Raw genomic sequence first — 13,779 nt, 5'->3', positions numbered from 1 at the left:
CTCTGTATCATTCACCTTCAGGATGTCTTCTGTGGCAAACCGATGTGACTTACAAATCGGAGCTGAAATTTTAAACTCAGAAGAATTTCAATTGAATTGAGGCTTTTTTCCCAATGGGGGATTAATCCCATGTATTAACCACTGAGGTTCTGAGAGCAGACAGTGGGCTACCGCAGCGGCGCTGGCCTGCAGGGGACCAGCCTTCTAGACTTCGTCTGTCAGAAATGACAAGGTGACCCTGGCGGGGGACAGCCTCCGTGGCCGTCAGTTTCCTCATCTGTAGAATGAGGAGGCCGGGCCAAAGGCAGAATTCGGGAGAGGCAGAACTTCCTAACGTGCTGTTAGACAAAATGTAAATACATTGGTTCACCACGTGGGGTCGAGGGAGAGGATACTGGGCTGGATGACCTCCAGGGCCCTCTGAGCGCCATGGTTTTGGTAGGGTGGCTTCCTCGTGTACCCAGATGCCACACGCAAGCCTGTCGCCCGCTGGCTGGGGGCTGCTCTGCACGTGGACATCTGGGCCCTACGCTGGCCTCACCTGGCTCTCCGTGTTAATGGAGTACACGGTGTCGGTCTGATCCAACAGCCTGCAGGAGTAGGCGATGTTGACGGCTGTCTCCTGCTTATCTCCGGTCAACACCCAGAGCTGGATCCCAGCTTCCCTCAGAGCAGCGATTGTGTTTGGGACGCCTTCCTGCAGCCGGTCTTCAATCCCAGTAGCTCCTGGAGTGATCAGACACCAGGAGTCACATTTATGGTGGGAAAGTAGCTGCCTGATTTCCCCGAAGCCCTATAAGCAAGGCAATAATTATTAAATATCTTTCGTGTTCTAGGCTACGCCGAGCGCCCGGGATACAGTAGTGCAATACACAGAGCTGGTCCCGACCCCCTCGGAGCACCTAGGCCTGTTGAATGAGGGTTTGTAACTGAGCTTTCTGAGGAGCCCAGGGTGCCATGCAAACAGGTGCCAGGAGACCCGCACTTCATCTGCAAGGTCAGAGAAGGCCTGGCTGAGAAAGTGTCCTTAAGCTCAGACTTGGAAGATAAAGCCAAGAGGTGGAGAAGGAGCAGAATTCCAGGCAGAGGGCTCAGCATGTGTCAAGGCCCAGGGGTCAGTAAGGGACTTAAGCTGAAAAGTGGCAGGATCAGTTTTGAGTGTTAAGAACATGATTCCAGAGAACAGACTGGAGAGTGCAGCAAGCAGGATGGATGGATTCAGTGCCGAGGGTTCGAAGCCGAGCAGGAGTGCAGAGAGCTGCCGGCCCATTGGCCATGGGAGAGGAGAGAAACAAAGAGGCTGAAATCTTGGCTGCGGCCACTCACAGCAGAATTCACAGAGACCCGGGCTTTTGCTCATGTTCTTGGAAAGAATCTCACATGCAGCTTCCATATGTTTTGAACCATCTCCAGCTTTGCACCAACCCAAACACTGAATAACAGTGATTAAGCAAAAATAAATCAGCATTTAAATTGAGATTCATTTCAGAGCACAGATGCATTTCACTCTGGGCAGCAGCAGCGCGTTTCACGTCTTTCAATCATTCCGGGTGACAAAAGGGTGGCAAGCCAGTTACGTTGGCTGCCTGGTGAAAAGATCACTTGACTGTGGGACTGAGCAGGAACGGGAGGCAGCTTTGTCAAGGGAGGGCTGTTTCTCGGTGGCAAGAGGAGATCTCTGCCCGGGCCCAGCCCCCTCCCCCAGCTGCGCTGTCACGAAATGTGCCTGCTTTGTACGAGGCCCAAACACCCAGGTAAACAACCTGGGGATGGCTCGGCCGCATCTTTCGCTCCAAGGGTGAGCTTGGAAGGGGGGGCACTGGAGCTGATTGATATTCCGGGGAGGCAGAGTGAAGGAGAGAGGAGGGAAAACACATTTATTTGTGTGAAAGAGAAAATGAAACAGGAAAGCCTTTCCCAGCCCAGGGAGCCGACAGGTCCTGACAAGTGTTTTCATGTGGAACCAGCCGGGGAGCACTCCTCACCGACCAGACCAGGACGCTCCGAAACCAGAGCCTCAGGGCGCGGGGAGGGGGTCAGCGCCCTGCCCGGCTGACACCCCGTGACCTTGTGCAGGGGATAGAGCTGTCTGGCCTAGCTACCCTCTAGTTCCTGTGGACATGAGTTCTCGTGACCAGCTTTCAAGGGGGCCCTGGGAGGCAGCAAACCAAGACGCCTGCAGTCAACACAGAAACAAGGCTGGAGGAGGAGCAAATCCCTCCCTGGCTGGTTACCTCTCTCCGAATCTTGCCACTTTTACATAGACAGGCACTGTATTCTTAGCGTGACCCCGGCTGGCCGGGCAGTTTGGGGAGTGTGCTGCATCCAGAGAAGAAGCGAAGGCTCAGGGGTGCGGGGATGTGTCCCTGGGCACACGGCAAGGTCTCGACGGGGCCCAGACCCGGCCCTCGTGCGTCACCTTCCATGATGAAAGAAAGCTGCTGTGTGGCCAGTGTGTGCGTGCTGGGCCTGCGTGGCCTTTCCTAGCTCTTACTCCCGAGCTGTGACATTAGTCCTGGTAGGTAAAGCCTGCCCCGTGTCTCTCAGCAGTGCTTTTCATCCAACAGAAATACGCGCTGTCCCTTAACTGTGGTCTCTGCTGCTGGCCTTCCCCCTGCGTATCGATCTCATGTCTACACGGAAGCACGAATCTGTCCCTGCTTGCACCGTTGTCCCCTCTCCGAACACTCGGCATGTGTTTACATGGCCTCTCCCCCCCATCCTTTCTCCCCCAAGCTCCATGGTCCAGCCATAGTGCACCCGTGACCTGCCGGCCCGGGGTCTCTCACCTCCAGGCCTCCGCTTGGCCCCTGCTCGCTGCCTGGAACACTCTCCCCCGCGGCCTGGCCAACTCTTCTCAGCTCAGTCCAGCTTTCCGCACCCTCCTTGGTCCCAGGCCGGGTTGGCCCCTTCACTTGGCCCTGTGTTTCCATCCTGCCTGGTACACTTCCAGCCCAGCCCTCACCGCACCGTGCTTCATTACTTGTTTAATCAGTTTCCTGCTAGACTCTGGACTCTGGGCGGACAGGGCCTGTGGCTCTTGTTCCCTGTTGTAGCCTCAATGCCTAGTCTGCTATTTGGCGCATGGTAGGTGCTTAATAAACATTTAAACAAATAGAAGAAAAGCAACCAAACTCCTCGCTTCGTCCAGGAGGGGGTGCAGGAATGCTCCTGGACACCTCAGGAGGCTGCTTGTGGAGCCTGGGTTGCCTGTTGGCGCAGCCTGTTTGTCCCAATATCGGGAAAGGCACCCCAGGGAAGGCTCCTAATTGAGACACATTTGTAGCGGTGTCAGAATCAGGGCCAAGAACTCCCTTTCCAACTTGCAGCATTCCTGTTTTTCACTTAATGAGGGCTTATTTTTAGCTACCGAGTAAGGTGAGTTGCTTCTCCAGATGCTGTGCCGTCTCCATCAGAAGCTCATCTCGGTTGTCCAGGGACGCCTCGGCCTCGTGCCGGAAACTGGCCCATCGCCGGAAGTCCTCTTCACTTATGACCTACGGGATAGGAATAGGCTCATTCACAACTCTGAGTAAATCCCTCTTCCTTCCCAATGCCTGTGGAACTTCTCTACACAATTAGATGGGGCTTTCTCCTCAATGATGGTTTTCCTGAGGGCATGAATCAATGAGGGATTGATCCTTATGTTCCATGATCACAAAACGTCCATTGAGCTCCTGCCCTGCCCTGGGCACTGATGATATAGCAGTGATGGGGCAGAAGATCCCTGCACGCCTGGGCTTATGTGCTGCTGGAGGGCAAGAGACATTACCCAAGTAAATAATTTAAAAGAGTAGGTCATTTCAAGGAGTTCTATACAGAAATTAAAGAGCTATGACCGGGTAGGAGGGTAGCTGTGGGAAGAGGGGCTATTTCATCGGAATCTTCAGGTCTCTTAGACAAGGTGATATACAAGTTGAGATCCAGTGATGAGAAGGGTTCACTCATGGGGAGGGGCAAGTACAAAGACTGTGAAACAGCAATGAACTTGGTTTTGTCTGCTCCTTGAACAGACCAGTTGGTTGAAGGATGGAGAGCCAGGTAGAGAGGAGCCAGCAACAAGGCTGGAAAGGTAAGCAGCAACCAGATGATGCGTAGCCTGGTAGAATGCTCCACCTGCTACTGGAGGTGGTACCCAAAAGCTGGGAGAATACAAGTGAAGGACATATCTTCTTCCTTTGGCGCCCCCTCGTATCTTGAGATGTCTCTGTGGGCATTGCATGAATACCGTCTGTCAGAGCAATGAATATCCCTTGGTTTTCTCTCTGTGCATGGCACTCTAGGGGAGCCCAAGGGGATGTGGGTAGGCCTTTTGCTCTTGTGAAATTCACAGTCTTATTAGAGGAGACAAAATTGGCACAAATAATTGCAATGGAAAACAGAAGGTGGTAAGGGTGTAATTGCAATCTCTAGAGTAGTAAGCAATCTCTAGAGTGTTTGCTGTCCCATGGACATGTGGTACCTTAGTTCATCTCTATGACAACTGTATGAGGTTAAGGAGTGCCGACACCCTTTTGCAGATAAGAAAATCCAAAACTCTGAGAGGTGAGGAAACTTGCCCAACATCACCCAACAGATAAGTGGTGAGATTGATACTTGCACCCAGGCAGGTCTGGCTTTAAGGTGGGTGCTCATAAATGCTTACATTTTGATGCTTGCCTAAGCACCATAAACACCATGAGCTCTGGAGATTTATGGAGGAGGAATCCAACCGTCTAGAAATACATGCCCGTCATAGCTCCCGCAGTTGATTTCAGGTGCCTCGCTGCTCTGGGATTCATAGCTCTCTCTGTCAGCCTCTCCTGCAGGGGTGAGGTGGGTAGTCTACATGACTATAGCTGGGCCAAGGGCAACAATAGGGAATGGTGGGGAGTGTGACTAACCACAACACAGCAGAATTCATCCCTCATCAGGGATCAGTTGAAACATTTGCTGTCCTTTGACAGAGCCTCTACATTTTCAAGAGAAATCAGAAATCTAGATTTTTTTGTGATCACACAAAATCTCCCCAGTTCCAAATCTATGCAAATAAAGCACAATGTAAAAGAATATGCCGAAGGTAAAATTATAACATTAAAAGTCATTTAAGAATTACGGGTTGCCAATTCTATATAGAAATAGCCACACTGATGTGGAACCTTGCCATTTGGATTTCTGCCCCAGAAAAATTGCCAAAGTTGTGGGTCTTTGCGATGAGTCAAAATAGCTAATTTTGAAAACATCAAAGCAGTCAACATTAAGGATCTTCTAAAAAGAATAGAAAAGACAGAAGCAAGATTGAGGCCTTCCAGCTACTGGACGAGGAGCATGTTCTCACCTTCTTGGCGATGCACAGGGTCCGAAGACCATCTCTTGCATACAAGTCTAGATGCTTCTGGGTCCGGGCTCGGGTTTTCCTCACCTTCTTTTCCACATCAGTGTCGGGCACTGTGAAGGAGTCATTGTTCCCCATGAGGTCATGCACACATGTTTAGGGATGCCCATTCCTAACATTCTGGTATCTTTAAGGAGAAATTCCCTTACAGCCCTCTCCAGACACAGAGGGGCTGTCCTGGCTACGAGAGTGCCCAGGAAGGTGGTGACTCTGGGGGTTCTTAAATTGTCTGCTCTCTAGCTGGTCATCGAAAGCCTGGCTGAGAAAAGAAGTACTTTAGGAGAGTATGTGGTCCAAGGTGTTGTTTCCAACACCCGCTTGCATCAGAATGGTCTGGATGCGTCAATAACAGAGTTGAAGCTCTGTTGAATCACGGGGCCAGCGATGTTTATGACGACCGCAGGTGTTTTCCTTGCAGCCACTTCAGCCCTGGGTGACCTGTGGTTTGCTCAGTGTTAGACATTCTATCCCCACCCTCTCTGTCATCTACTTCAGTCCTTACAGCAAGTTAGGTCCCAAGACAGCTGTGTACCTGAATTTCATTGCTAAGTTCTTTGCACCTTGAGTTTGCTGAATTCGGCTTTCTTTCTAGACAAGAAATGGTCTTAGAAAACACATTTTTTTTTTTTGCATTTCCTACCGATATAGTCTCTAGAATGAAAAACACTTCATTGTGTTGCTCAAAGTCCCCTTTATGAAGTCCTACATAATACATGCCTTTTAGAAAAAAATTTATCGTTTTTCTCTTGAAATTCCAGTACTTTTATCTACCAGATAAAAATAATTTTTCATCCTGGGTTTGTGGGTATGGGGCAGGATTGATACTATCACCACTTTATCTGAGATGTCCCAGACATCTCTAATCAATTGCAGCACTTTATAAAGCTGAGCTTGGAAAAAGCTTCAGTCATTTTTTTTTTTTTTTATAACCAGGGCTGGATTGAGATCTTCAGAGACCCCAAGTAGTGAACAGATTTCATGCATCTGAGCCATTCTCCACATAAAACTAAAAATACAACGTTTAGCGGTGAGGTAAGTATAAGAAGGCCCAGCGCGCTGTGATTTTTTTCCCCATGATACTATTCTAAGGCTGCTTTTATACAGTGCAAACATTCTTCCAAAGATTATTTTCTCATTTTTCAGAAGGCGTTACTGTTTTCCTTGTGCCTTAAGCACAGCCCTTCCGCACTGTCTCATTGCACACTGTTTGCAATATTTTATTTTCAAAGACAACAGCTCCCGAGATTAAATTTTGTCTTCTATCTGGCTCCTTCTGAATTGACCTTTTCTTGCTCAGGCTGACAGAAACCTCAGGGTCGGAATGAATGTCTGAACTCCATAAATATGTTAAACCCAGGGTCATTTTCCCCGCTCCTTTTCAAGGTTTTAGTTTTCAGTTCTTAATAGTAACATTGCTCGTGTGTCTTTTATTGGAAGCATCTCTAATCCATTTTGCAGCTGGGCGAGGAACAAATAAAAGGAGCATCTCCGGGGCAGCGTTGATGGCTGTTGCCCAGGGACAGCATGTCGTGGCTCCCGGGACTCGGAAACACTGACTTCGCTCGTCTGCCAGAGTCTGGGGAGGAAGAGACCTAATTAACTCCCTTCCCGTTCTAAACACTCATCAATCCTGTTGGCTTTGATCCATAGCTGATAATGCAGGAGGCTCAGGGCTGCCTGGGCAATTCTGAGGCTTGGCCGGGATCTACTATCCTGGGAGAATCACAGCCCCATGACTGTCTTCTCCTTGTTAGTAATCAACAAGCGGCTACACACTAACTCATGCCGCTGCAAAATTGGATACTGATCGGCAGGGACTTTGGAACATGTTTCTGGCTTGGAGTGAGTTTATGAAAATCCGTTTGGGAGGGGCTGGGGAAAAGGATGATAAAGAGGCCACCTGGGTCTTCTAGGGTGAGCTGAACCTGGCGCGGAAGTCTGGGGAGCGGAAGGAGCTCTGAGCCGGGCCTCGGGGCACCTGGGCAGAGGATTTGTCACTGGTCACTATGCCACCTCTCTGAGGTCACTTCCCTCTCTGGGTTCAGTTGGCCTCTCTCCCAGACTAGGGTGTGTTAACGGATGACCTTGTCAAAGTGTATGGATAATCCATGTTTAAGTGAGTTTGGAAAACTAGGAACGGGGATGAAAGTTAAAGAGGCTTTTCTCTTACGAGACGGCCCGGCTCCCAGAGCGCTGTTGCTCCCCAGGTTGGACACGGGGACGCAGCATGTGTTAAGAAACCCGCTTTGAGGACAGCTGCTGTGAGCCCGTGTTCCTTGGGACCCGCCAGGCTGTGACACTACGACTCGAGCTCATCATTACCGTTCCAGGCTGCCTTTGAAACCACGGAGCCCTCCGTTCTGGAACCCTGGTGAGGGGGACTCACCGCAGGCCGGGTCTTCCAGCAGGTCCATGATGACCGAGTCGGCGCCCTTGGTGTAGACGGTGATCTCACCCGTCAGTGGGTGCCTCACAACCACGGACATTCTCTTCCGGACAGAGTCGAAGCCCAGGGTGCAGAGGACATCGAAGGTGAGGCAGGTGCCCTGGGGCAAGCGCACGGTCACCTGCTCGGGCGTCCGGGACACCAGTGTGAAGCTGTAGGCACGGGCGGCGTGCACCAGGGCAGCCTCATCGGGGCTCTCGGCCTCGTAGCAGAGATCGGGGCTGGCCAGGCCCAGGGCGGGGTCCTCCAGCACCTCCTCCAGGGAAGTGCCCAACCGGGACGCCAGGGTGTCAGCTTGGTCACATGGGCTGCTCCTATAGCCGCCATCAGTGGAGTAGCCACCGCTGCACACAGATGCATCGTCTCTTTCTTCCGAGTCTGTGGTGGGCATGTTGGTCCCCAAACTCTCCCCCAGGTCGGTGTCAGAGGGCGCAGTGGAGGAGAATGATTGGCTGAGGCTCGAAAGCTTCAGCTTCTGGAAGAGCTGCTGGATCTTCTCCAGGGATGTCCCCAGAGCCTTGGTCGATGGTGGCATGGTGACCTCGAGATCAAAGGAGGGAAGGAGAACATTAGTCTCAATGTGGGAAAAAAATATCAAGCTGTCTTATCCCAGAATCTGAAGGTCATTTTGCAATAAATGGATTATCTGGGCCTTCCGTGATTGTGGGCAAGCCTTCTCCCCTAGGTGAGCCTCAGTTTACCCACCTGTAAGACAAGAGCATTAGGTTGGATGTTTCCCCCAGCCCTGACATGTGTGGGGTTGGGAATGACCACCCCAATCTAATCAGAGGCAAAGGAAAGACAAGGAGATAAAAGCCAGACCCGTAGTAAGAGTCACATTCCCCACCCTGGTACCATATCTCCACCTGAATCATCTCATTTCATCCTCCCAGCAACTTTATGGGAGTCTGTCATTGTCCCTGGGTATGGATGAGGAAACAGAGGCACAAAGAGGGTAAATAAATTGGCCAGCAGCACTCAGGGTATAGGTGGTAGAGTTGGGAATCGGATCTGGTTCTGTCCGACTCCAGGGGCTGGGACCTTCAGCTACCAGCCGGCTGAAGCCTCCCTAGTAACTTAAACATCGAGAGGTGGATGCCGTCCTCCCCCAGATGGTACTTTTCCTCTCCTGAAAATAGAGTTAATTTCCCAGGTAATGCTACCTTCCTCTCAAAGCTCCCTGAAGACTTCTGATGACATGGCACCTTTTCAGTGGCTGAAGTGACTTTTCAGGGTGGCTTGGGATCCGGACATAAGGGAAGGGGAGGCTCTCAGTGGGTGCCTGGGTGAACCTTTTTCTCAATTTCACAGCCACAAGTTGTAACACCCAATAATTCTTTCTTTTTTTTTAAAAACAATTATTCTCATCAGTGACTCACAGGGGAGCTTGGGTGAGCGTCAGTAGATAATTAAAGACACAGATATCTCCAGTACTAAAAAATAATTCAAAGTCTAACCTGCTATAAATGGCCAGCTAGCTGCATTATCTCCCAAATGACAGAACATCACACCTGGTGTTATTTTTTTTAACCCCCACATGAAAGCAGAGACCACTATGATACAATGTTATGGAGTCACACAGATGCTTCTGTCGTGTGTTAACCATATGTCTTTTGTTGAGTTACTCAAGCTCTCTGAGCCCGTTTCTTCACTTGTTCAATGCAAAGCCATACCTCCTAGGGTTGTTGGGTTGTGAGGATTAAGTGATAACGCAGCAGAAGTGTTTGGCATGGAGCCTGGTATGGAGCAAGTGCTCAGTAAATATCAACTCTTAACATCTACCCTGCAGATAGACAGGCACACAATTTGAGAGCTCTACAGAGAGCTCAGATATAACCTTTCTATTTCACTTACAAATGAGGAAACTGAGGCCCAGAAAGGGTAAGAGTTCAAGGTCTCAGAGCGAGGATGCGGTGACACTGTGGCTAGGGCCCAAGTGTCTTGTCTTCCTGTTCGGGGCTTCACCCCTTGCCCTTACTCCTTCCCACCCCCCAACACCCCACCGTCACAGTCCTTACCCTCTGCCTGGGCTCGGTGGTTGTGGAGACCATGACGGAGTTGCAGATGGTGAGGGCAAGGAAGAAGTCAGCGATGGAGGAGGCGGTGGAGAGGGCAGGCTTGGCAGGTCTAGAGTCTGGCAAGGTGTCCAGCAACAGGGCAGCATCTCTCACCTTGGCCAGTAGGCTTTTATCTGGAGTCACATCTTTTTCCTGAGAGAGAAAGGCTTGGGTGAGTTTCCTGAAGGGATGCGGAGGAAGGGCCCCTCCAGCAGGTGTTTGCATGCCTGGGGCAAGGATGACAGTCTTTACCGAACTCTACAATCCTGACGGCTCCCCCTTCCGCGAGACCGGTCACTACAGGTTCTTACTTGATTGCTCCCTTTCCCTCACCCCACGGGTCCATCAGTTATAGGCTCTGGCTATTCTTCCCTTACAATGTCTCCCCACCGTGTGTCCCTCAATCCTGGATTTCTGCATCACCTCTACACTGATGTTGCCGCTCTCACCTCCTTTCCTTCTAGCCCTTCCCACGTATCACCTGTGCATCTTCCTAAAATACCATTTCCCTCGACAGACCTTCAGGAGATCTTCATCATAAGTACTATCAATTTATTGTCATCTTAATGTCTCTGCAGTTCGCATTCCAACGCTCTGATCCCACCACTTCTTCTTCTTCTTTTTTTTATCCTCACCTGAGGATATTTTTCCATTTTTTGTACAGACAGAGTGGGAGGGAGAGAGAGGAAGGGAGAGAGAGAGAGAAACATCGACGTGAAGGGACACATCAAGTGGCTGCCACCTGCACGACCAACCAGGGCCGGGGACAAACTGCAACCGAAGTACGCGCCCTTAGCGGGAACCGAACCCGGGTCTCTCCGGACCACAGGCCGACGCTTTAACCGCTGAGCCAAACTGGCCAGGGCTGATCCCACCACTTCTTGATGCAGACCCTCAGCTTCGCCCGGTGGTCTGTTGGCTGTCTCCTGGATGAATACTCCCATTCTAAGCCTCTGATCCCACCATGTTTGAAAAGTCCCTTCCTGTCTACCAAAGTCCTGCCTTGATTTCAATAACCATGAGAGGTCCCATGTGTTCATGAGATCGTATCCAGCCCACAAAGAGTTCTCTGTCTGCTGAGCCCCAATAGCAGGCTCTGAACTCAGAACGTGCCCGGAGTCAGGCAGGTAAGGGGACGGAAGGAAGGGGGCCAACGCACAGATGAGGACACTGGGATGGTGGGGACTCTGAGACCTGGCCAGTCCCTGCTCATCCAAAAGATGGCAACTGCTCTGCTGGTGAAATGCTCCAGTACTGGTCAACTTGGCCAAATCTCTTGATTTTTTAAGATAAAGCAGAGTTGATGTGAGAATTGTCATTATTATTTAAAATCTGTGGGCCGATCTGACTCATGGGTTTCCAATTTTTGACATCTTTGTAGAAGTTGCCCCTTGTGAGTCCTTTGGCATTCACTACATATTGACGTGTTTTAACTCAGATTTCTTATGTCCTCTCTACAGATGAGGCTAGAGCCTCAGAGAACAAGATTTACCACAAAGCTGTACCTTCCAGAGCTCCGGCTTCAGCTCTCAATGGTTAGCTATGACAAAGGCCACTCTGCAAAGAATTTTTCATATAAGACCATTCCTATCAGTGTTCAGAGTTCAAAGCTTAGAAGAAAGAGAGTCAATGGCTGAAAAAGAGGGACCGAAGGACTCTTGAGTGGTTCACACAGGATGAAGACCAAGAGCCAATGAGCTAGAAGGCTTTACACACGAAAACCCAAGGTGAGATTTTTAAAAAATCCTGTGGGGAAAGAGTCTGCAGATGGTCTCCTCTGACTATCACATGCAGTAACTCCGGAAGTCAGGCTCTGTCCTCCCTGGGCTGCTGGCACAGCGAGAGCCACAGGGCAGGAGACCAGACACAAGGCGGAGGGGCGAGAGCTGGGTTTCCCAATAGCGCAGGGCGAGGAAAGGAAATGGGCTGGAGACATGGGGGAGAACACCCTCTTCAGAGACTCAGCCCTCGTTGGAGGGCTCTGCCAACGTCAGCACTCAAACTCCATCCTGTTCATACTGTTTTAAGAAGACAACATGCAGAAAAAAGTCTATTTATCAAAAAGAAGATGCTAGCTGTTAGTAGAACTGCATCGTCTGCGTTTCCTTTCATTGCCCAGTAAGTACTGGTGAACTACCCACTCCACGCGGTGTCGCTGTTTTCGGAAAGTTGGGAAGACAGCACACACCATCCAAGCTCTCTGCCTCTGAGTCCGGTCTTTGTAGCAAGTGCTCACGTCGATGACAATGCCATGTGTGTGACCTCACTGGGTTGTCGCAGTCCCAAGTTGAGATGAACGCAGTCCCAACTTAATTGAAACTCAAAGAGATGGGCTGACTTGAGTGATGTCGCCCAGTGAGTTGGGATAAAGCTAGAATCAGATGTCAGGCCCCTTTGATGGCGAGTCTAGGGTTTTTCCTTTCTGTGGTCATGGTAAAATAGCTATGTTCCCTTATTCAAGTTCCCCTGCAAACTCCTCTAACCAGCTTCTAGGCTCCATCCAGTGCCTGCCATCAGTTTTCCCCTAGGCCATTTCTTGTAATAGTAATGGGGGTTCCTCCAGGTGTAGGGTATATCTGTCCCCTCATTGCACCCCCGGCAACATTGTCTGTTGGGTGCTATGATCCTCCCAGGCACCTCTGTGTTTCAGATGAGGAAACTGCTCTCCAGGGAGAGTACGTGTTTCACCCAAGGTCACACAGTAGATGGGAGAGATTCCTTCAGTTGATTCGAGAGACTCTGACTCTAGAATTCATGCTCTCAACCTCCATGGCAGGGAAGGTCCCTATGAGAAGAAAGGGCTCGGATCCTTGCTGCCCGCCAGCCAGCGTCTTTAGCATCTGGCATCCCAAACTCAACTGATGGGCTTGCATATCTAATCCTAAGGGCTCGGCAGACAGTCCACGAGATGAGAGAGGGATTATGTGAATCCTCCTTGTGCAGGAGACAGATTTCACCGGTGGGGGTGGGGGGGTGGTATATGAATGGGATGCGTTTAATTCTTACCACAGATACCCAGAGTTGGGGAGAAGCTTGGAGGTCTTCAGAGCCACACCCCCTACTTTCCTGATGGTAACAGAGTGCCAGAGAGAAGGGAAGGGAACTATTCAAATTTACACATTGAATTAGGGTCAGAACTAGGGCAGCTTCTCATCACCTGACTCCCAGCTTCCGACAACACACTGCTTGGCTCCGAGCGATGCAGTACGTATTTCTAAACGGTGACACGGTTAAAATGATGTGATGGTTACTTACTCATGTCCGCTTACCCTCCAGTCTAAGTGCCATGAGGGCAGAGCCTGTGATATGTCCCCAGACGACAGCCACTCCAACCTTTGTCAACTCGCTCCTATCTGGGACACCCCATTACCTCACCATGAGTTAACTCAGGGGGCCTCTTTGTCAAAACTCTTCTTTAGCTCATTTCCACCCAATCACAGTGATGCATTGAAGAAGATCTCTGCAAAGGTCCTGCTTCTCTCCGGTGCTGGCGGCAGGCCCAGCCCACAGGGTCAGCCACAGATGTCCCCTAAGCTTCATCCAGTCACCCCAGACTTGTCTTCGCAGGGCAAGGTTCTCCACGGTTCCCTTTGCCCACAGCCCACTGGTTTCCTGTCTGTCCATCAACATTTAGGGACTTGGCACTTGGGACAGTTAGAGAGAAAATAGAGCCCTACCCACCTTTGGGCCCTTCGGTTAGTTTATTTCTTTAAAGGAAAAGAAACAGAAACTCGAGGGGTCACCAGTTGTCCCCATCAGTGCTTCCTGGCCGCCAGGCACCCAGCTGGTGGGACTTTTTCCTTTTTTTTTTTTATCCTCACCCGAGGATATTTTTCCATTTTTTGTACAGATAGAGTGGGAGGGAGAGAGAGGAAGAGAGAGAGAGTGAGAGAAACATCGAC

General features: G+C 50.5%; 1 protein-coding gene across 1 annotated transcript in view; it reads right to left on the bottom strand.

The window, feature by feature from the left end:
- The window catches only part of ATP10B (ATPase phospholipid transporting 10B (putative)), a 90,381-nt gene that overhangs the window by 25,693 nt on the left and 50,909 nt on the right, over nucleotides 1–13,779 (bottom strand). The window contains exons 10-14 of the mRNA XM_036241096.1: nucleotides 9,839–10,030; nucleotides 7,761–8,361; nucleotides 5,318–5,427; nucleotides 3,371–3,497; nucleotides 542–726 (exon numbers count right to left, since the gene is read on the bottom strand). Of these exons, the coding sequence (XP_036096989.1) occupies nucleotides 542–726; nucleotides 3,371–3,497; nucleotides 5,318–5,427; nucleotides 7,761–8,361; nucleotides 9,839–10,030 (1,215 nt within the window). The remainder of the gene's footprint in view (nucleotides 1–541; nucleotides 727–3,370; nucleotides 3,498–5,317; nucleotides 5,428–7,760; nucleotides 8,362–9,838; nucleotides 10,031–13,779) is intronic.

The sequence above is a fragment of the Molossus molossus genome, unplaced genomic scaffold (assembly GCF_014108415.1).
Source record: "Molossus molossus isolate mMolMol1 unplaced genomic scaffold, mMolMol1.p scaffold_m16_p_4, whole genome shotgun sequence".
Classification (NCBI taxonomy): domain Eukaryota; kingdom Metazoa; phylum Chordata; class Mammalia; order Chiroptera; family Molossidae; genus Molossus; species Molossus molossus.
This window is presented reverse-complemented; position numbering and strand designations above follow the sequence as displayed.